Genomic DNA, 22,465 nt, shown 5'->3' on the forward strand with positions numbered 1-22,465 from the left:
AGTGTGTCCCACCTTCTCCTTTGCAGGGAGTGACTTTTCTCTGGGCCTTTTGAGCTGCTTCTGTTGTTAAAACTGCTACAGAAGTATGCTCTTTCCTTTTCTTATTTTATCTGAGGAACTTGATGGATCAGAGATGTGTTGAAGCAGAGAGAAGGTGGGATGTGCTTTGCCACTCACAGTTGTCAACCATTAGACCCCGTCCCATGAAACCGCACCTCAAGGAAATGGGAAGAGGGTCGAGATGTTTTGCACAAACTGGATATGAGAGAAACACCAAGACACTGGTTGTTGCTGTTTTTTCATTTCTAAGTTTAGAAATAATTAAGAGCTTTAATGAGAGAGAGTTTTTTGCATTGAGGATGGAAAGATTTCACATTCCCAGATGCTGAACGCAGCACCAAGCCATAAAGAATCATCCATATTTAGAGACCATGTTTACTGAAAGCATTTACTAAGTTAACCTTCAGTGAACACGCTATTTGTGGGTGTGTAGAAGGGAAACAGGGAACCTCTTTCATAACATGGAGGAAACTCCAGAAAACTGTGTGTTTGCTCCCAGCTTGGCACAGATGTTTACATTTCCTTGGAGCACACATTTACCATGTCCAGCTATCCTAGCTGAGAATGGCAGAAGCCCCCTGGCCCCATCTCATTCCCAGCCCATTGACAGACTGTGACCATTCACATGCAGATGCATCCTATGTGTGTGCGACCTGCCGAAACTGCATCTTCTTGTGGTGGTGTCCATCAGAGTGTCTCTACACTAGATTAATCAAAGGGGTTTTTTTTAAGGAGGTCAGATGTTTGTTAAGGCTGTGGAGGTAATAAACATGCAATTGCTTAATGAAGATAAAGTACATCAGAGCCATTAGTCTGCTCCAGAGCCATGAACTGGTTGCAGTTTTTCAACAAGAAAAACAGGATGAGGGAGGTGAGGAGGAACACCCTGTAAGAATCATTACTACCTTTTCCATAATGGGTTTAGATGGGTTTGTGAGCAAAGTTTCTAAAACTAAGAGGAGCCTTGGGCTCTAGACGCTTTCTGCTACATTAGCACCTAGACTTCTCTCAGTGCCGTGCACCCCTCATTCTTCTCCGCTCTGCCCTCGATCCTTTATTTGTAAGAGGAGGAGAGAAAGGCAGCCTTGAACTTAGGAGCAGCTCATCTCCCCCCACTCTAGACCATCCCCCCTTTCTTCGTCAGAAGAGCTAGATAGTGTTTGGAGAGAAACAGTGACCCTGCTGATTATGAAATTTGTTACAGCCTCCTGCATGTTTTAGTTTAGCATAATTTGGGTGCAATTAGCAAATACAGTCAGAATTTGAGAAGGAAAGGGAGCAAGGGAGAGGGGTATTCTCCACCCGCAGCAAACCCGCAGCAAACATTGAGGCTCGCTGTGTTTGGCCCTTCCTCCGGACACCAGAGTGTCACCGGGGATGTTGCAGGAGCCTGGTGGGTGAGCACCAGCCGAACTGCACCCAGCTCGTGCCACTGCCCTTCTCCTTGATGCCCAGTACTGCCAGGCACCCCTTTGCAGTTAGGGTGCATGGCAGCTGGTGGTTAGTGTGACACGTGGACCACCAGCTCAGGGTTTTGGTGAGGAAGAGGACTTCCACCTGTGCAAGGTTGCTGATACCCAGAGTTTTGCTCTCAAAATAAAGCTCCGTTGGCCATTCCCTCGGGGCTGCAGCAGGAGGGCAGTTTCTTTTCTCTCCCTTCATTAACAACAAAGAGGCTCTTGTGTTAATCCCAGTGATAGTTCTGGGGCTCTTAAAAATGCTTTATCACTGTCTCATTACAATGCTGTCCTCCAGCTGAAAGGGGCCTGGAAACATGGGTCCTATCTGGTGGCCATGGGAAGATGTGGCAGTCATGACATGGGAAAAGAGAAGTGTATAGAGGGCTGCAGGGTATGTGGGATTTACCTTTTTTTTTTCTTTTTCCTTTTGATAAATTGCATATGTAACAACAGTGTGTTTTTATTTTCTCTCTCTTTCTCTCTTATTTTTATCTCACTCTAACTTCTGTGATCTTGGATCCAGTGATTGGAAAATACAGTCAACTTCCAGACTCAGGTATGGTTTACAGACAGGTCTGCATCAAGCCTAAAGCACTCCCCTGGGAGCGGGTGCATGCAAAAGGCTGGGGCCAAAGCCCCCAGAGCACAGCTGTCACAGCAGAGGGGTGCAGGGGGAAAGCCCCCTTCTATGCAATGCTTGGGGACCCAGCTCATAGTCAGGCCTGTTTGTTTAGTTGCAGTGTCTCAGTGTAGCATCCCCTCCTTATAGTCTGACTTGCCTCTGCCTGTCAGGAGAGAGTGCAGAGGTCCTCCAAGGTTTATTTTTAGATATGGGCCAGTGCCTTCTCCAAAAGCCTCATTCTCAGAAGCAACATTGCCACTTTGGTCTTTTCCATAAAGGTCTGAGATGCTAAAGTCTCTTCTGATAAGGAGTGTTAGTCACCTTAGAAAGTACTTCCCCAGGCACCTTATCCCGGCCTGAAGTACTGTAATAGCAATGCAGTGACAGGCTACAGGGGAAGAAAATTTACTCTTCTGTATTTGATATAACAGACCTGTCCTTGCCCAGCTTTTCCAAGGTTGGTTCTGCTGAGCAGTCACGACTTCCTGTGAGGTCAGTGGTGCAACCTCACCACCTATGCAAGAGTTGCCAGGGAGCCCCAAACATCCTGAGTTTGCAAGGTGCTCTGCTCCCATCCCTACCTGCTGGCAGCATTTGCTCTCTGCTTCAGACTTGGGGTGTGTTGTAGAAAGGGCTTAGCTGTGAACTTGCTGTAGCACATTTGTGGTAGTTGTAACCTAAAAGCCCATGAATACCTTTTGCGCACCTGAGAGTGGATATATTCAGCAAGAACAAAAACAGGTGTCGCTTTTCATTGTATCCAATTCAGAGAGTCCACCTGCTTGGGACTGCACGCTGATGAGCAGCACATTCTCCAGGCAGATCCTGGGACTTGGCTGCAGGAAAGTGAGAGATGTTGGCTGCAAAGCTCCCATTGTTTCCCCAGCGCTCCCATCAGGCACAATGTGTTCCCTTCATACGGCACAATAGTCTCTGCAAACACCACGACCTGCTCACTGGCCCAGAAGGACCACGTGAGCTTGTACAGCCCTGGACCAGATAATCCACCCCTGCCTGCAAAAGGTGGTGAGCAGGGATCAAGCAAGGGATATATCATCATTGTGACCAGGAGACAATTTCGTTTAGCTTTATTTAGATTTACAAGGGTTTATCCCTGTGCTTGATAGATACTCTTCACTCTCTGAAACCTTGCTGCCATCCAGCTGTGAAGTGATAAACAGCCTTGCTAGGCATGGTGACCTAGGGGAGTGCTTCACCATCCCCGTCATCGGCTTTTCTCGCCCAGAGTTGTCAGGCAAAGGCTGTCAAGCGAGGGGTTACGACAGAGGCTGCAGATTGGTCACATGCAGGGACTTAGCACAGAGATGGGAGAAATTTTCTTTCTTTCCCCTCTTGTCCTGTGAGCCTCTCCAATGCCAAAGCCACCGAGTTGTATCACGTTTGGCAACTTGATGAACACTGCCTGCCTCCGCTTGTCTGTCAAATGTGGGAGGGAAGTGGCTGGTGCCTAAAAGACTGCCCAAATACGTGTTTTTTCTTGGATTTTACCTTTTTGTGGTGGCTGGGCATAAATAATTCAGAGATCACTGTCATTTTTGGCATGACGTTATGATTATTTTCACATATGTTTGTGTCTCACGTGCTTGAGGAATGGGTTTTATAAATACCAGTTTAAAATTAGCATTACAAAAATGACTCATTCTTGTCTAGGGAGAATGAGTAACATAAACGTGTTTTCTTGTTTTCTTCCTTGGAAGTCTGGCCTCATTCGCACTTTTTATGAACACACTTGTCTTGACAGGTATGAGTGACAGCGTCAAAGACAAATTCTCTACTGCGTTTTCCATAGTGGGTATGTTTTCTTCGCATGCCGTTGGAAGCCTCAGCGTGTTCTTCTGTGCTGAAATCACGCCCACAGTAATCAGGTGAGACATTGGAGCCCCTCGCTTCAAAATATGGGGAATAAATTCTTCTTATTTGCTTGATAACTGGCTGTGTAACTTAACACATTGTACAGGATGGGAAATCCCCCACAAATTGAGACCTCACAGCAATTTTCAGGCCACTCAAATTTAACATCCCTGCAGTCAGTCTGTCTCAGTAAATGCGTGTCTATGGCAGAGAGGCTTTGTCTCCAATGGCTCCACCTTGTGTCCCATCGTGCTGCTCATCAGCAGGGCAGGCATCATATGAAATGTATTTGTTTGCAGTGCCGTATGGTCTTAACGGCTTAGCTGAACCAGATTGTGGGGTTGAACTATGTTATTGCTTCACTTATTCTGCTGGATTTGTACAAGCAGTGACCATGTGAGTCTCCGGCTTCATATGAAAAGAGAAATTCCACGAGTGTGCAGAGGAGGGTATAGGTGCAGGCAATCCCTGACTCTATAGGGCAGGTTAATGGGGTGAACTTTAGGGGTGCTTTGGTGGAAAAGAGGAGCTGCAACATGTGGTGTTAAATGCTTTTGGTGTGTATAGATGCCCTGAGAGTCTTCAACCCTGCCTCTCCTTCAGCACCAATGTGAGGGGTCTGCCTTTATTACAGATAGAGTCATCTTTCTGTTTGCACCCATATCTGCCTTAACAGAGGCTCAAAGTTTTTCTAAAGAGCAGCACTTTGATCCTGGGCAATAGCAGAAATCAGGCAGATGATGTTTGCTGGGGAGCTTCCCATAAAATGTCTTTGTATAGTCAGGGTTTTGTACCATTTTATGTATTTGCTGTTATCTTTCACAGCACAAAGGTTGTGCTTGTGTGTTCTGGATTGTGCTTACAGCAGTGCCACAGCAATTCAGGAGTCTGTCCTGACTCCATGGAATTTCCCGGGAATGTAAGTTGTATGGGTGGAAGGGAGAGAGAGTGGAGAGAATACTCTTTTCTTTTTTTTTTTTTTTCCCTCCAAATTACATGCCTTTTCAGTAACTTTGCAAAAGTATTATAGCAACTCTCAGTTTGAGTAGCCAGAGTCTCCTTGATCTATGGCCTTTTCTTCCAAGCTATCTGACCTTGTGAATGTATTTTACAGATAACATTATTTCCACAGGGAAAGGCAGTGTGAGCGGTGAGGAGATTCTACAGCAGCCCAAAACACTTAACAGCTATTTACTTATGTGCGTGTCAGTCAGTTTGGTGTTTTTATGCCTCTTTAGTTTTCTCCTCATCTCTGAAAGACATGTAGATAAGGAATTGCTCACATCAACCAGAAGAGAATCTGCCAAGTAGGGTCAGGTGTGTAATGTGAACTTAGCAAGCTTTTTTTCCTTAAATCACTTATGTTGCTACAGGGAAGGGGACAAAATCCTGTCAGGGAACCAAAATTCTGTTTCCCCTGACGGTGCTGGGTGACACCAGGTGAGTGACAATAGCTGGATATGCCTCAGGGCCCCTGCTTATTAATAGGGACGATGACATTCTGCAGTGCTTTGCAGCCGTACCACCATGAAGCTCTTGAAAAGACCCACTCAAGGCTGTGGTTAGTAGGTGGAACTCAGGACCATACATAAACCTGTTGCAGGCAGAGGTGTGGTTAAGCTGCCTTATGTCTTGCATTTTGGTGGGCTGCTCCCTCATAACCTGTTCTCCAAAATACTGCCTCAGATGTCCTTTAGTGTTTCAGACCATCTTAATACACTTTTGGTTGAATCTCGAGGACCTTTAGGAAAAAGGAGGCAGAGAAAGAGCTGAGGCCGCCTCTGCGGTTTCCCTGATCAAATCCTTTACCTGTAATCTCCCATCCCTGAGCAGGCAGAACAGCACTGCCGTTATCAAGGTAGCAGTGACGTGATGACAAACCCATGGTGCCTGTCCAGCTCTACTGCTGTGTTGTTGAGATCAATGGTTACAGCAGCATAGAAGGAAAACAGCCACCTTCATCACCAAGAGCTGTGGCCAGCTCCAGAGACACAAAGGTCCTTCCCTGTTACATGGTCCTTCGTACCCTTGAACTCAAGCCCTGTCTCCTGGCACTAGGCAGGAGGGCTTCACCAGAGAGCTCTATCCCTTGCACCAGGGGCTTCAGTTCAGAGCTCCGCCGATAAGCCATCTCTAGTAACCTTGATGAGAACACCACTATGGGTCGCACAGCTACTCAATAAGGATAGGCTGAGGAAAGTGTGGTGTGTCCTCCCCCTGTCCTCTGCATGTTCGGTTGCTAGCAAGTGGAAAAGCAATCTTGATTTTATTCTTCTCTGTGTCCTGCTTTTTCCCCCAACACAGCTGAAGAAATAAAGAGCAGGCAGTGATGGCTGAATTAGGAGCTTTACCCATCTCAAGCCCAGTTCCAGTGGGGTGCAGTGCTATTTACCAGGACCTGAACCAGGCCTGGCTTTTCAAAGGCGGCGCCTTCACCCATGAGGCCGGAGGCATCGTGTTGTGTTCCTGAAGCTCTGGCCTAGGACTGGGCTCACAACAGGATTGCTTATGTACAGGAAAGGCAGGGAAAAACATGGAGGTTTCCAGGGACTGACTTCAAGAAGTGGCTGACCTCACTGGACTAAGCCCTAAAAATCCTGATCTAAATCAAGTGTTGGCCCCGGTTTGTGCAGGAGGCTGGAGTAGGTGCTCTCCCAAAGTCTCCTCCAACCTGAGCAGTTCTCTGGTTCTTCTGTATCTGAGCCATACCACATGTCGACCTGTTTGCTTAAGAAGGACAAATGGCCACCAGAAGACAGGATTAGCATTTCTCTATTCCCCTGAGCAGCACTGAGAAGGGCACATCCTCCTTCTTAGGTTTAACTTGGTTCAAGCAAAGGATACCAGTGAGGATATTTTGCTGTTGTCTGAAAAAATACTGTGGCAGCGAGAGAGGAAAATCTCTCTTGTGATCAGGGAGGCCCTTTCTGAGAACAAGATTTTGGGCCAAGGTCCCTTTGCGATTCACCAGTGACAGGACCATAAGCCTCATGTAAACCATCCTGCCTCGCTGCCGCTGGGCAAGCAGGGGTCGGGGAAGTGGCTCTGGTCACCCGTGGGGCCATGCCGTGGGAAAGCCCCCCACAGCAGCTGCTGCCGGGAGGAGGTGGGAGAGGAGGAGCAGGGGCTCGCCGTGGGTGCCAGCAGCCCTGGCGCTCCCTCCCTCAGCCCCACTCTGCACCTCAGAGCCTGTTTGAAATACAGACACCAGCCCCCTGCCATGGGAAACCTCATACTGAGGAGCCTTGTCCCAAAACACCCCAGGTGTTTTTGGTTTCCATCTGCTGCCCCACAGCGCCTGTGGAAACAGTGTGAATTATGAAGGTGCTGCCTCTCTTGCCTTGTGCTTGTTTTCCTGATGTGCACATGAACAACAAAAAATTCCTGAGAGTATTTTCAGTTTTCTGTTTGTTTTTTGTTGTTGTTTTGGTTTGGTTTTTTTTTCTGTTTTCATATTTGCAATATAGTTAAACATTAAAAAAAAAATCTCTTTCAGGATGCACACCAAAATCTATTTTCAACTTGCCCTCTGCCAGGTTTTGATGGTGCTGGATAAAGTAACGCCTGCTCTAATTACTGATGTCATATGGAAAATTTTTTTTTTCCCCTCAAATCTGAAGCTGCTTGACCCCTAACGACAGAGCCGTCTTTGTTGCCTTTTCTGATTTCCTTTCAGCTTGCTTGATACCCTTCTACAGCGGCTTTTAAAACTCACCTCAGGTCCTTCTAGGGGGTTGAGACACAATTTAGCTGTAGCAAGCACGGATGTAAATTGAGCCAGGCTTTTGTTGCTCTGGATCCAGCTTGGAGAGTGATTTGCCGTGCGTTCGGGGCTGGTTGTGTCGATTACTTGTGTGAGTGTATTAACGAAGTTGCAGGGAGGTCAGTTGCACAACGGCCACATTCAGCTGGGCTCCTAAATTGCCATTGGAAAGCTGGCAAGTTTTTAATAACGGCTTTTTGCAGTATTTGAGGAAATCACTGTTGTCTGTGAAAGATGCTCTGCCAATCTGGAGGATTAAAGGGTACATACATGAATTTTTGATCCAGTCAGTGTCCCAAGAACATTTTTTGAAACCTGTACTTGCTGCCCTTTAGCTGTCAAGTAAGCAGCAGTGGATTTTGGAAAGGATTTGGTGAAGATTGCCTTTAACATGGTGGTTGGCTGAGTGAATTTTGCATTTGAGGGTTTATAGTGCTGTAATTTCTAGTATGCCCAACTGTCGATTTTTTTTTTTTTTCCCCCCAAGTATTTGATGTAAAGCAGTTCATTTGCCTTCTTTAGTTGTCTTCTATAACACCCAGTTATTGTTAATAATTGCATTTCTGATGCTGGGCCTGGAAAAAAAGCTCCTGAGCCCATCTGGTCACCAGAGGGCTTGGGAATAGATGGCATCTCCCAGAGGAGATGGAGGAATCATGATACCTGGGCAAGCTCGGTGGGGTAGTGGGGATCAGGGTGCCAGCAATTAAGCTCATGGCGAGACCTCCCTCTGCAGGCAGCAGGGCCTTTGGAAAACCGAGGACAAGCTGCCACTCTCAGAGATGTTGCTAAAATGAATCACTTGAGAGTGATGCCGCGGCAGGAGGAGCAAATAGTTTGGCCTGGAGAGGGCCTAGAGAGGCCGTGATGAGCAGGAGGGGTTGCTTGCATAGCCAAGCATCAGGAAAGAGCCCTGAATTTGGCTTCCATAAGCGACATTTATGCTTGTGGCTGAGGGGAGATGAGTTTATTTTCACGCTTTCTTTTTTTTTTTAAGCTTTAATGTGTTTTCATTTTGTGTGTGTGTGTGTGCATTTATGATCTCAATATACGAGCACATTGTGCTTAATAAATCAGCATTTGTGCCATAAAGAATATTTTATAAAGTTACCTATTTACAGTTTAAGCATTTGACCAATGTTAACCTTGTCATGACCCCTTTCTGTGATGCAAGAATACTCAAGAAGAGTAAGAGAGAATGAAGTGAGGGACCTATCTCAGCTTGTACTGTGAGTTAAGAGAAGGTCTCGTAAATTCATCCCAAGCTCTTGTTATCCTATTTTGACCACTAGCGATTTTATCTTTTTTTTCTGAAAAAGATGCATGTTATTACAACATCAGTGTGTTGAGAGGTTCCCTCCACCACAAATTTTTGTGGGGATAATGTTTCAGCACTTGGTGTTTACTATAATGGATCGAGGCAGTGGCCTGTAAAGTCTTTATCTTCTGCCTCTCCTGCCTCCACTGCTGATTGATGCCAGATAGAATCAGTTTGGGTTGGAAGGGACCTCCAAAGCTCATCTAGTCCAACCCCCCTGCCATGAGCAGGGACATCTCCAACTAGGTCAGGTTGCTCAGAGCCCCGTCCAGCCTGGCCTGGAATGTCTGCAGGGATGGGCCATCTACCACCTCTCTGGGCAACCTGGGCCAGTGTTTCACCACCCTCACTGTAAAAAATTTCTTCCTCATGTTTGGCCTGAGTCTCCCCTCCTTTAGTTTAAAACCATTACCCCTTGTCCTATCACAACAGGCCCTGCTAAAAAGTCTGTCCCCATCTTTCTTATAGGCCCCTTTTAAGTGCTGAAAAGCCACCAAAGTTGACTTCTGCACCTACTGCATCTTGGTGTGTCTTGTGTAAGCTGAAGAAGGCTCACATGCTAAGCAAAATCTGGTTTTCCATTACTGAATGTGGGAATACCTGGAAACAGGATTATTTTAAAGGGCTGTCTATCCACTCGCGTGACAAAGTTCCTCTTCTCCTTATGTAGAGGCATTTATATGGGTGTGAAAAGATACTTCAGTGAGTAGAGTCATTTCCCCACACCGAGGCAAACAGGCAGCAACGATCTGCAACAGCAAAGCAACTCTCTACTGCATTAACAGTGCAGCACAAAAGCTGTGAGCAAACCAGGTTTGCCTTAGAGATTTCAGACGCCCAGGTACATGCCAGACGGGTCGGGGTTATAGTCTGGGAGCCTGTCATGGCTGTGGGCTCCCCAGACCGGTGCCGATGGGGCTGTGCTGGCCGGAGTGGGCTGTGGGGCCAGGCTCTCACCTCTGCTGTGTTTGCAGGGGAGGTGGGCTGGGGCTGGTCCTGGCCAGCGCGGGCTTCGGCCGCCTGACCGCCCCCATCATGGAGCTCCACAACCAGAAAGGCTACTTCCTCCACCACGTCATCTTCGCCTGCTGTACGCTCATCTGCATCATCTGCATCCTGCTGCTGCCGGAGAGCAAGAACCAGAACCTGCCCGAGAACATCCCGGACGGGGAACATTACACCCGGCAGCCCCTCCTGCCGCACAAGAAGGGGGAGCAGCCCCTGCTCCTGACAAACTCTGAACTCAAGGATTACTCCGGCCTCCACGACTCGGCAGCTGTGAGTGACGGGATCTCCGAGAACACCACTGCCAATGGGATGAAGTCAATGTAGCTGCGTGGATTTTTTTTTTCTTACTTTTACCTTTTTTTTTTTTTTTTTTTTGGTTTGGTTTGGGTTTTTTTCCCTTCTACTCTTTCTTTTTTATTTTATTTGATGCTGTTGTGCAGGAGGAGCAGCAATTTGGGCAATGGTGTTTTGCACAGGGTTTACAAACCAGTGGTGGAGCAGACACAGACTTGGGGGAATTCAACTCTGCTGCTAAAGCAACTTTTGGCATTTTCAGCTGTTGTGCAGACTGCTCTTGAAAAAGTTATGGGGGAAGAGACCCATCTGAGAAAAGACCTGGCTGAAGGTAGCCCTTCAGAACTCTTTTTTTCCTGCCATTAAATATGTATATTTATTTTGATTTATTCTCAAGAAGCACTTTATTTCCTTTTCCTTTCATAGATCACAAAAACGAAGCCATCTTATTATAAGAGGTGCAGCCATTCCAAGAAAGAAACCATGGGGGGGGGGGGGTGTTTTCTGTTTTGTTTTTGTGTTTCTTTAAAGGAAAGAGGGATCCACTGCAAAGTCGAATTGACTGAAATTTAGACTTGTGCAACATTCTTCTGCCTGTCTAGAAAGTCCAAGCGCCGAGGTTGCCTGCTGTGTTTGTATACACCAAAAAAAAAAAAAAAAAGGAAAGAAAAAAGCAAAACCTGTTGTGACTCAAACTCTGACTGCATTTTAGGCAGCTTATGTTTGTTTTTATAGCCCATGTGCACTTAAAAGTTACTTTCTAAATTAGTACTTTTCTTTTTTCACTGAATGCAGTGAAGAAAATCCTACCCAAACAAGCTGATTTTTCAGTGAGAATCAGCCTTCTGCATTTTAAGAGTCCGTTTATCTATTTTAGACAGTCCTGGCTGGTGTTTAATTGTAATGAGATGTAAATGGTTTGACCAATGATGCAACAATTAGTTTTGCTGAGAATGGTTTTAATTACTTGGAGGCCCAGAATCTCTGAGCGACTGCTCCAGGAGAAGAGCTGGAACAAAACATAAGGATCTGTACTTTGTTCCAAAAGGTATCGCAGCTGGGGTTCTCGCTCCTGGGAAACAAATGTCCTGGCATTGCCTTATCTGTTTTTAGAACCAGGGTTTGGGTTTTCAACTTCAGTGGGCAGAATACTTAAGTGACTATTGGAGATGAATGAATTCATAGCGTATGAATAATGACTTATGGTCTGCTGGTGGCCGTCTTGGGGTTTTAGAGGTGTTTTCTGGTTCCAATGCAAGTATATGCAGTGAACTCACCCAGATTTTCCCCCTTCTCCAACTGCTCTTGTAGGGTTTTCATTCAGAAAAAAATAAAATTTACTTAAATTGGATCGATCCTACTCGAGGCTAAGGAAAGTGAACATCCAGTTTGGCTCCCACTGTGCAGACAGCACCGTGATAGTGGCCACTTCTCTCCTCCAGCCCCAAAACCAGCTATTTCCTTTGGCCATCGACTTTGGGTTCTCACTGTGTGAATATTGTGAGGATCTCATTCAATGCAAGGACTTTGCAAACAAGCAACTTTCTTGCATTGTAGTTAACCTCCCTGCTCTCCCTCCCTCTTCTCCTTTCTCACTCAGGCCATCCATTTAGTGATTGCTCGGTAGTGCAGACATTCACACAAACAGAGCAGCAGGATGTCGATGTTGTATCGAGTGTCCATATGATTGCCACTTTGTTTGATGTACATCTTGTGTTCGTACACATGGAAAGCGCTCATTTGCACTTTCCTCCTCTACTTTCCCTCCCTCCTCCTCCTCCTTTGCTGTATATATCGTCGATTAACTACTGTACCTAACAATTTCCATCCTCCATTAGGCTGCCGATGTCCTCATACAGGCCCCAATAAATCAGAGATACATGCTCCCCGGCAGGTGATGCAGTAAGTAGCGCAGCCTCAGATGCTGATGAGTGCAAGGGGACAGGTAGACCTGCAGAAGCAACAGAGATTGTTGTGTTCAGAGTAACAATGTTGTCCTAAAGCTGCTAATTTTTGCACAGAGGATGTGGACATTCAGGTTCTTCTTGAGCCTGGTTAAGAAACACTGGACCAGTTGATGGTAGTTTTGCCCAAAGTCACACTACTATTTTTTTTCACCTTTGCTAGACTTGCTGTGACAGCGAGAGCCTGATCTTCCTTACACTCAAGTTTTACTGTTGAGCTCGAGTGCAGCTGCCTCTCTTTTTGTTCCACGCTGAGATTTCTGCAGTCTGTGTTCACCTAAGGAAAAAACCCAGGCCTTCCCCTTTCATGCAGTATTCACGTGCCAAATTTGTGCAATAACTTTTGCCTTCGACATGAGATGCTTGTTGCAAGACACCCACATTGGGGTGGGAGAAAAGAAAAAAAAAAAAAAAAAGAAAAGGGAAAAAAGTGGGTTCACAACAAAAAAAATGAAGAAGCAAAACAAGGGGAAGGGCCTGAAAGCAGTGGAGCATGGGCGAGCAGAGAGCGGCGTCCTGCCATCCATCGTGCCGTGGAGCCAGCAGCTCCTTCCTGCGTGGTCTCTGCGTGTGTGCTCAAGCTACGGTACGGCTCTGGTCAACCATCCACAAGCCTATTAAACCGGCTGCTCCCAGCACTGCCCGCTGTCCCGGTGTGCTCACCGCTGCTGTCCACAGCGCTTTATTGTTTCCGATTCCGGCGGTTGGCTCTCTGATGACAGAGGGGCCCAGGGAAGAGAATGGTTGTTTAAATATTTCAACCTTTACATAATAAACTAGGTGACAGGTACAAGCGGCAATTTTTTTTTTTTTTTTAATTCTTATGAATTTGACTTGATTCACTGCTTTTTCGCTTTTTTCTGCCTGAAACCAAGTAGTCAGTACTGATCTTCTGCCACGTGGGGAGCCCCAGCTTCTCAAGTTGGTCTGGCCCTCTGCCTCTGTCATGACAATAAAACACAAACTGATTTCATGCCTTGGCAGCTCCCGTTTTGCTCTTTTTCCTGAAACAAAACTGTGATTTATGGTGTTTTTCCACACACGCACACAGAGTTGGAAAGCTTTTGCCATGCGCATCTCGTGCGGAGGAGTCGGGTACCAGGTGATGCAGTGGGGCAGGAAGGCGGAGATGTTCGCCGAGCTCTGCCTAGTCCCACAGCGGGATGAGGCTCTCGGTCGGATGCACCATCAGCTCCTTGGCCGCATCCCCACCGCAGCCATCACCAGGAAAGGCCTTTCTCAGGTGGCTCTTTCTGGCCACCACAACAGGGGAAGTGGTCAAAGCTGCCCTGTCCATATTGGCCTTTTTTCTGTGAACCTTCCGCAACCTCTAAGCCCATCAGTGGATTTTTTTCTTTGGGTTTACTTTTTAAGGGCTTTCTTCCATCTTTGTAAGTTTAAACAAAAATGTGAAAGTGACATTATGCTTGATCTTGTTTTGGTTGCTTGTGGGGTCTTTTTGTTGGTTTTGTTTTGTTTTGTTTGGGCTTCTTTTTCCCTTTAAGGTTTCAGTACTGCTTTCATTGCCAGAGACGCTGCAAACAGATAACACAGTCACCTGTTTGCAAGTGTTTTGTGGCCACTCAGAAAGGGAGCTGTGTGACTTCTTGGTTTTGTTGAGCAGGCTTTTTTAATTTTTTTTTTTTTTTTCATGGAAATACTTAACTGTTGCCTCTTCCCGAAGCCAAACATTGAAGGTCACCAAATTGGAAGCAGAAGTGCCATTAACTGAACTCTGTGAATGTCAAGTCAAGTTGCGCCTGTAGCTGGCACATAAGACAACGCTATTCAGTGGGGGGATGATCTCCCCCACTGTAACTTCTGGGGTTTTTTAAAATAAAATGACAAACCTCATTTTAAATGTATTGTGTAAAATGTTTCGGGAAAGGAGTATGGTGTGTTACGTCTAGTGGATGAGACCTCCCTCCCCATTTCAGTTTCTGATGAAGTTTTAAAGAATCGTGTTACTGTACGTTTTGATCATGAATAGTCTGGTGGTGCTTCCTCATAGCACAAGCTTAAATCAAGTACTGAAAACAGTCTTACAAGCTAAATGTCTGCATGATGTTACATCTGTTGTACCTACTGAAAAGAACTTTGTATGTAAATGTACAGAATAAAATTACGTTGTCCCATCAGTTTGCTCTCCTTGGTCTGGCTCCCCTGCAGTGACTTCTGAAGCAGCCCAGCAGCAGCTTATGTGACACCTCAGCAAACAGCCCTACCCTCCTCCACAAACAGAATGAGCTGATTTTAAATCAGGCTAATTAAATCAGCACATTGATTTGCAACGAATTATCCTTTACATTCAATCACAGAGTAGACGACTCTGTTTCCCAGGTTGTGTAAACTAAAAAATGCCATCCAACAGTTGCTGTTTGCTCTTCTGATCCTGAACTGCAGCCAAGGACCAGCAGCTGCTCCCACCAGGTAAGGAAGAACCCTCTGCACCCACATCAAATCTGCAATGTGGAAGCCAGTGAGTGTTCAAAACCCCTTCAAACAAGTGACTCAGCAGGGGTTATGCCTTCTGCATCAGCAACCTCTCAGGTACAGGTTTTAATTGCCAATCATGGCACCACAGCAAGGTAAGTAAGTCCATCACTTCTCTGCAGGTTGTTAGGACAGTTGTCCAGCAGCAGCACTAGTAGTTTTAGTTTGTACCAGAAGCTTATGCCTGAGTCAGGGCTCAACTTGCAATGCAAAAGAAATAACCTGGACTCGCTCATCAGGTTGCAACACTCAGTGCTCCTCCAAATTGCTGTAAATAATAGGTGGTGGGGCATGGCACAGCACATATCGACAGCTGCAAACAGCCACCATGCCATTACTCTGTAGCTGCTTTGGGGTTTTTTTGTATGGTTAACTTCTAGCTGCCCTTTTTGTTGAACAAAATAGCCCATGGATCTACCTCTGAAAGGATATCTATCCTACCTAAAATCAAACCTAGAGATGTAACAGCAGGATTATTTGCAGTTGATAGTGGTAGTGACTGCTCTGATTTTTCTAATGAGTATGCTCAATTTACACACACGATGCTCTTCTAGCAGCCTGACAGAATTATGTATTGCTCCAAAATTCAAGCGGTGCTTCTTCCTTCTGTATAGCCCTCAGGGACGTACAGAAAACTTTGTGAAAGTCTCAGTATTCTCAGTGCCCAAGAGATGGAAGGAAATCCAGTTTTTAGCACTAGTACTACAACCACCAGGGAGGAGAAAAATAAAACAAAGTAACACTTATTTTATGTTACAGCTTTTCAATACTATAAACATGTTTGGGGGTTTGGTTTTTTGTTGGTTTTTTTGTTGGTGGTGTTGGTTTTTTTTTTAGACAAAAAGCTGCTATACTATGTCCAGTACTAGTACATAATAGATTAATTGTACAGGTAGAGTTTAGAACATTTCCCAGCAGATCGCAGTACTGAATGCAGGGCAGATACTGCACACACTTTCACAATGATGTTCTCACATTGCAGCATATTTTCTACTCTACTCCCCTGTCCCTTATTTAACAGGTTAGTAAATTTGGAAAAAAAATCCAGGCTCAACTGTATTTAGGTCCAGCTATATTTAATAACAACTGCAAATTCAATCAAAACAACACAAAACAAATATACTAACAATGTCAGTGTGAAAATTGCAATCAGTTTTTCTAGAACAAAAACTTCAGGTTATTTTACAATGATGTAAAGTCAGAACTTCTCTGGAAAAGCCATCATTTCTTCTTTGATCCTGTTTTCTATGAGTAAGGTGAAGTTGCTGTCTGTGTTTTGAAGATTGTAGCTGACAAATATCTGTTTTTTGGTCTTGCTGGCTAAAACACAAAACAGAACATTCAGCCATAGTTCACTCTCATATAAAAGTGATGATCGTATTCAAGCAAGCATTTTAAAAAGCTGCATCATGTAGATTTCTGAGATAACATTCTCCACTCCTGCTGTGCTGGACCCAGCTGTAAAGGAATAACCGAACGAGTACTCGGCACACATCACTGAAAGGGGCAACATAAGCCTGGTGACTATGAACTGGTTTTTGGCCTGATGCAAAAAGCCATTAGTCAGTTGAAAACCTTACAGTGCTTTTAGGGGGTTTTGCATGCTTCTTAAATACAGTACAGTTTAAGTGAAACTACAGACCATATTGGACCCTTGACACTGAAATCTAGTTTCTGGTAAGTCTATGCTATGAAAAACACAGAGTGAAAGAGCACAAGAAAATGATTAGGCTCCAATTAACAAAGTTATATTTTATTATAAACCCCTAAAAAGGCCCCCCAGAGTGCCCATCACTCTTGTCTAAGCCTAATCTCAATAATTTTATTTCCTGTAGCCTTTATTTATATGGTGTCCATGAACACTCCAGGAGGCTGGAAAGCCTGGGTTGAACATGATGAAGCCAAGCACAAGTTCCAGGCTACTGTAATGACAAATACCTAGAAAGAGGTGCTATAAAATTAAGAGCTGCCTTCCATGACAGAGCTAATTAACAGTGATCAAAGTGTCCACTGGGACAGGAAGACAATTATCAGACCAGACCAGACCATACAACACCAAAAAGTGTTTTCTAAATAAAACGTAATCCTACTACTGTACCATAGTAATCTAGCAAATTGGTAACTGTCTTTGTACAATGCTAAAACTAAACTTTGTGAAGGATGTAAGCACAAAAGAGGAAAAACAGGCACCAAATTTAAACTAAGTTGTGTAAAATAGAAGACAAGAAATGGTATTTGGGTCATGAGATAGTCCTGGCAGGGAATGAGCTGGGAGATGATGATCCCAGGGAGAAATCAGACTGTTATGCTGAATATTCAAAAATATCATCTGAATTTTTAAAACTGAAAATAAATACACCAGAATTCCTAACACATCGATCCTTTTTAAATGGGAAAGTTAACTACCGAAAACCTATATATACTATAAAGTGTACTTAAACAGCACTTTTCAGGCATTTTCATTATGCAAATCAATTTCTTATTTTCTGTTCCAACAGGTTACCAGCTTCCTGGCTCAGTAAGTAGAGCTGCTTCTGAAATGCAAGGACTCGTTTGCCTTTTAAAACTTGGCACTACAAAACACCGATATAATGCAGCATGTTGCTCTGATTGCAAAAACTAACGCTTGGCACCAGATTTTGTGGTAAAAAGCAGTATGTTTCACAAGCGCTAGTGCTTCATCATCATGCCCTAAATGAATGCAATGCTAATTCTGAACTAATTAATACCTTTATCTTATGTAACGAAGCTACATCGTACACTGCAGTGTCAAAACTCCAACTTCTTCACTATGTTTGCGTAAGACCCGGCTGAGTCTCTGGGATGCTGTTCCAGTTCCCAGGAGCACAGCAGATCCCTCCGGGCTGCCTGTGCAGGGGAGCTCTGCCCTAAAGAGGAGACTGAGGGGTGACCTCATTAAAGTCTATAAATATGTAAAGGGTGAGTGCCACAAGGATGGAGCCAGGCTCTTCTCAGTGACAACCAATGATAGGACAAGGGGCAATGGGTACAAACTGGAACACAGGAGGTTCCACTTAAATACGAGAAGAAAGTTCTTCTCAGTGAGGGTGCCAGAGCACTGGAACAGGCTGCTCAGGGGGGTTGTGGAGTCTCCTTCTCTGGAGACATTCAAAACCCGCCTGGACGCCTTCCTGTGTAACCTCATCTAGGTGTTCCTGCTCCGGCAGGGGGATTGGACTAGACGATCTTTTGAGGTCCCTTTCAATCCCTAACATGCTGTGATTCTGTAAAGGGCAGCTGGACCTCTTCTGTCCCCACTTCCCTGCAAATTCCATGGGACACATGGACACTAGTGGGAAGGACAGAAGGGGGAAGGTCTTATGCCTCCAAGGAAGACCATTTGCACCTTCAGACCAAAGCAGAAAACTGCGAAAGACAAAGACAGGGCTTACCTAAAAAACCTCCAGCAGGGCTGCTTCCCGCTGACCCCTGTTGCTCCAGCCCCTCAAAGCAGAGGACAAGCCTCACTGGCAGCCCATCGTTGGGATGTGCTGAGTGCCAAGTGGCACCACGGCAGCACAGACCTGCTCCTACGAGATCATGGATGCGGCCAAGGCCCAAGACTAAGCGTGGAGAGGAGCCCAGTGAGAACAGAAGAAAGGACGGAACAAGCGTTAAGCATAAGCTTGTAGACCATTGGTGCTGGGAAAAGACAGGAGGGGAACTGTGCCCAGCTGGGAAAGACTCAAAAGAAGAGGTTCAGGTGATCTTCAGCAGTCCCTAGAGAGGGAAGATGAAGGCACTGCATTATTCAGTAGTTACTATGGCCAGAAACGCTGGGACTTCAGGATATGCAGGTAAGGGAGGCACTAACGGACAAGACTTTCTCATGAATTGTACTCCACTAACCCACAGGAAACGATCTTCTAGGATATGGGTTTCCTGACTAGTGAGACCCATCTCATGCTAAAGCAATCAGGGAGGGTGGTGGAAAACACTCCTTGCACCTGATACAAACAGGTGTAGATATAAATAGCTAAAGAGGAATAGGAACATGGCAAATGCGTCTTCAATAATGCAAAAGAAAAACAAACAAACAAACAAAACACCAAACAAACAAACAATAAAACCCACACTGAAATAAGGAAAAAGATAGAGCCAGTACACCAAATACAGCTGTTCTGGCTAGGACTCCTGCCAGGCTATAAAGACGACACCAGGAGAACATGTACACAGATACGTGGGAGCGCTGAAACTCCTACTCCAGGGCAAGGAACCTGACATTGCAGGAACAAAAGGCAAGTGATAGAATGTGACTGGGAAGTACAAGAAATAAAAAAATTCATGTTGAAATGGCACCGTATGCTACTCGAATTAGTGCCTGCGAAGACCAGAAGGGAAACAGCATGGAAAAATGATGACAGCATAGGAAAAAAAAAAAAAAAAAAGCAAAAAGCAAAGGATGCTGCCTGCCTGAAGATTACCACATGGCAGGATGGTTAAGAAGGCTACCTCGGACGTACAGCTACAAGTCAGACTTGGCTGTGAATAGCAGCTCTGTTATTACAAAATTTGTGGTAGTAAGCGGGATTTAATTTCCCAGAGGAAAACTTACCAGTAGCAGCAAAGCTTGGTATTTCTAGTCAAGGCAGAACACAGATTTCCTTACCAAGCACTTTGTGAAATGGAGAAGATACAGAGATGCTTAATGATGATCTTGTAGATCCACTGGTTTCAGGAGAATAAACAATTTGGAATAAGTGACCATGAGCCAACTTAAATTGCTGGGCTGACAAAAGCAAGCCTAAAAAGATTTATTTCACTTCTCAAATCTCAGTTATGATCAGGTGAAGAGGAAGCGTGTAATTATTCAAATCAGAAGTGTATTATTGACTTTCCCCTCTCAGCCAAAGGTGAAAAAGGTCTACAGGCCTTTGTCAATGCAGTAGACCTTAAGCACGATAGTAGGAGTGAGAATTATATCTATAACAAATATAAAAGGGACTGACCAGCCAAGAAAACTGCAAACCAGAGGTTAGATGACATGGATAGAGGAATATTGCCCAAAAGCCGAGCTGTGCTGCAGCTGGCACAGAAAGCTTAAGACAAAATAATGAAAGACACTTTAAGCACAAACAAAGAAAATAGGAAAGTCCATTATGCTCCGGGAATAAAGAGTAACCGGTATCCGAGTACCAAGCAACACTATCAGTTCTCAGTAACAAAGTATGTGAAATTAACAATGTAAATGAGAAAAGGACCTTAAAAAAAAAAAAAAAAAAAAAAAAGCAGCACCAAAACTTGGACCATTTACTGGAAGAAAAATCAGGTGACCTGGACAGCCTCTGTGCTAGAACACCGAAAGAACTAATATAAGAAATAACAAGTTATTACTGACTCTAGCTATGAAAACTGTAATAAATATTTAAGAGTGAAGACGGCGCACACGCTAAAAAACCAAAAAGACAGGAGAGTTAGAGCTGCTAGCTAGACTCCAATGCTACACAGCTTAGAGCAAGTTTCAGAAGAAACTAGTAATGAGGAACCAAAGAGAAAATGGAATAAACTGTTGCACTTTATCAAAAGTAAACCCTCTCTGACTACATTTTTACTAACTGACTTCTTAAGAATAATGCACTAATTACACCTAAAGAAACCACGTTATGCAGTACCTCATAGAATGATTAAGTGGAAATGATCAAACCCTGTATTCAGAGAAAGAGCTGCAACCAGGTGAGACTGCAACAGTGGTTATTAAAAGATAAAAGTTATCAGGATGAAGAAAGGACACTAGTACTGTTTTTCAAAGATAGGTCTCGTGAGCAATTATTTTCTTATATACACATTAGTGGCCAGGGAGAAGTAGGTGTAGATTTGTGAAACTGCCCAACCATACAAACTCAGGACAAATTGCCCATAATGAAGATCAGCAAAAAGAAAATGAAGAATTATGTGGCTTTTCCAACTGAAGCAACAAAAGTAAGATGAGACCGAGCAGCACAGCATCTTGCACTGAAAACCCAGTAACAAGTACAGTTCAGCAGTTGGAGCTGCATCAATTACTGGTAGGTGATGAGTATCCAGTATGACGCAGCTGTCAGAGACATGAGGGTACCAGGATGCATTAGGCCAAGTATGTTTTTAGAGGTACAGGGGTCTGAAAGCTAGCATTTGGATTCAGAAATCTGGCTACATCAGCATTGCACCGGGTATAGCAGGACACTCTACACATGCTGAAAATTGAGACATCCTGAGAAGTGCTGCAGGGACAGTGAGATCAAACACTGGCATCTGTGAGATGATCCAAGACTTTCCAGGCCAGAACTTCTCACAATTTGGTGGCTAAAAGGTGCAAGATGTGGTGAGGTGTGGCTTCGTCTTCGGGCAAAATCAACATGTCTCACATGATGGCCACGGCACAGCACAGCACAGAAATACAGAGAGGAGGTCACTGGAAATCCCGCTCACAAGAATGAGCTTCCCCTGCCTCGCACCCAAAGCCAGGGTCAGGATATTAAATAACACGCCTTTGACAATGCTCAGCGTGCCCTGAGGCAGAGACCCCGCCAGCTGCGGTCAGGCACACTTGTACACAGCCGAAAAAAAGTGAATGGTAAAGGAAACTGCCGTGAGCCTGCCCCGCCAGGAGGATCCACGGCCGGGCCGCAGGCAGCAGCCCAGACAGCGACTGCTGCTGGGCCGGGGGCGGCGAGCACCGCATCCCCCTGCGCCCACCCGCACCGGGAGTGGTGGCTCCACGGCCACCAGAAACAGCTCTACCCGGGCCCGACCCGTGTGTTTCACCGCCCCTCGCCGCGGAACGCGACACGCCAGCCCACCCCTCCCGCCGCGGCGGGAGCGCGCAGCCGCCGCGCCCGCACCTACCCAAGCGCTGGGCCAGGCAGGTGGAGGCGGTGTCGGAGGGATCCCCCAGGAGCGAGGCGGCCACCGGGATGCTGTCCTGCAAGCGGAGCACAGCAGAGCGCAGGGCTTAGCCCCCGGCGGCGCGGGCGGGAGGCCCGGGGCAGAGGTGGCGGGTCTCCCCCCAGCCGCCCGCCCGCTTCACCGCAGGGTCCCGGCAGCCCGGGAGAGGCGGCGGGGACACTCACACGGGGGCTGCACATGGCGACGGCCAGGCTGGCCAGGGCGGGCGCGGCTCCCACCCAGAGGAAAAGCGAGTCCCGCAGCCGCATGGCGTGGAAGTGCACCAGCTGCTCGCCCAGCCGCCCGCTGAAGTCGTGCAGGGCGATGCCGCCCGCTGCCGCCGCCGCTCCCCCGCCGCTTTCCGCCTCCATCGGCCCTTCTCCCGGCGCGACCAGGCCTCAGCAAGCAAGGCCGGAGCGGGCGGCCCGCCCCGCTGCCCGGGGAGGCGGCGCTCCGCCGCGCCCGCCCCGCCGCTGCCGGTGGTGCCGCCTCCCAGCCGGACAGCGGCCCCGTGCAGCCGCCCGCCGCGGGCACGCCCGCCCGCACGCCCGTGGGTGCACGCTTCCTCCGTGCGTAGCCCGCCGGGTGCACACGCACGGTCGTTTCGCCCTGCCCGGTAGATGCACACGCGCACACACACGGATGGGTGCGCACACCGCCCTCCGTGCACGCCTCCTTCGTGCACAGACCCCACCAGCACGCACACGCACCCCTCGGTCTGTGCAC

The 22,465-nt window shown here is 46.3% G+C and overlaps 2 protein-coding genes across 3 annotated transcripts in view; one reads left to right on the plus strand and one right to left on the minus strand.

The window, feature by feature from the left end:
• Positions 1 to 14,499, plus strand: part of SLC22A23 (solute carrier family 22 member 23) — a 119,094-nt gene extending 104,595 nt beyond the window's left edge. For both annotated transcript variants that reach the window (XM_065628275.1, XM_065628276.1), the window contains 3 exons: positions 2,044 to 2,076; positions 3,905 to 4,028; positions 10,070 to 14,499. In XM_065628275.1, the coding sequence (XP_065484347.1) occupies positions 2,044 to 2,076; positions 3,905 to 4,028; positions 10,070 to 10,427 (515 nt within the window). In that variant the 3' untranslated portion in view covers positions 10,428 to 14,499. The remainder of the gene's footprint in view (positions 1 to 2,043; positions 2,077 to 3,904; positions 4,029 to 10,069) is intronic.
• A 1,412-nt stretch (positions 14,500 to 15,911) lies between these two features.
• Positions 15,912 to 22,173, minus strand: PSMG4 (proteasome assembly chaperone 4). Its single transcript, XM_065629641.1, has 3 exons — positions 21,925 to 22,173; positions 21,701 to 21,776; positions 15,912 to 16,174 (listed from the first exon to the last, which is right to left on the minus strand). Exons 1-3 carry the CDS (start codon positions 22,108 to 22,110, stop codon positions 16,053 to 16,055), a joined length of 384 nt encoding a protein of 127 aa, XP_065485713.1. The 5' UTR covers positions 22,111 to 22,173; the 3' UTR covers positions 15,912 to 16,052.
• Positions 22,174 to 22,465: the final 292 nt, after the last annotated feature.

Source organism: Caloenas nicobarica, chromosome 2, assembly GCF_036013445.1.
Source record: "Caloenas nicobarica isolate bCalNic1 chromosome 2, bCalNic1.hap1, whole genome shotgun sequence".
NCBI classification, from domain to species: domain Eukaryota; kingdom Metazoa; phylum Chordata; class Aves; order Columbiformes; family Columbidae; genus Caloenas; species Caloenas nicobarica.

What these genes read in the sequence shown, in the direction of transcription:
- PSMG4 (XM_065629641.1), bottom strand. Translation starts at nt 22,110, where the DNA reads ATGGAGGCGGAAAGCGGCGGGGGAGCGGCGGCGGCAGCGGGCGGCATC. An exon ending in TCGCCATGTGCAGCCCCCGT is followed by an intron (nt 21,777 to 21,924) that starts GTGAGTGTCCCC and finishes CTCCGCTTGCAG; the next exon opens with GACAGCATCCCGGTGGCCGC. An exon ending in CTGCCTGGCCCAGCGCTTGG is followed by an intron (nt 16,175 to 21,700) that starts GTAGGTGCGGGC and finishes TTTGTGTTTTAG; the next exon opens with CCAGCAAGACCAAAAAACAG.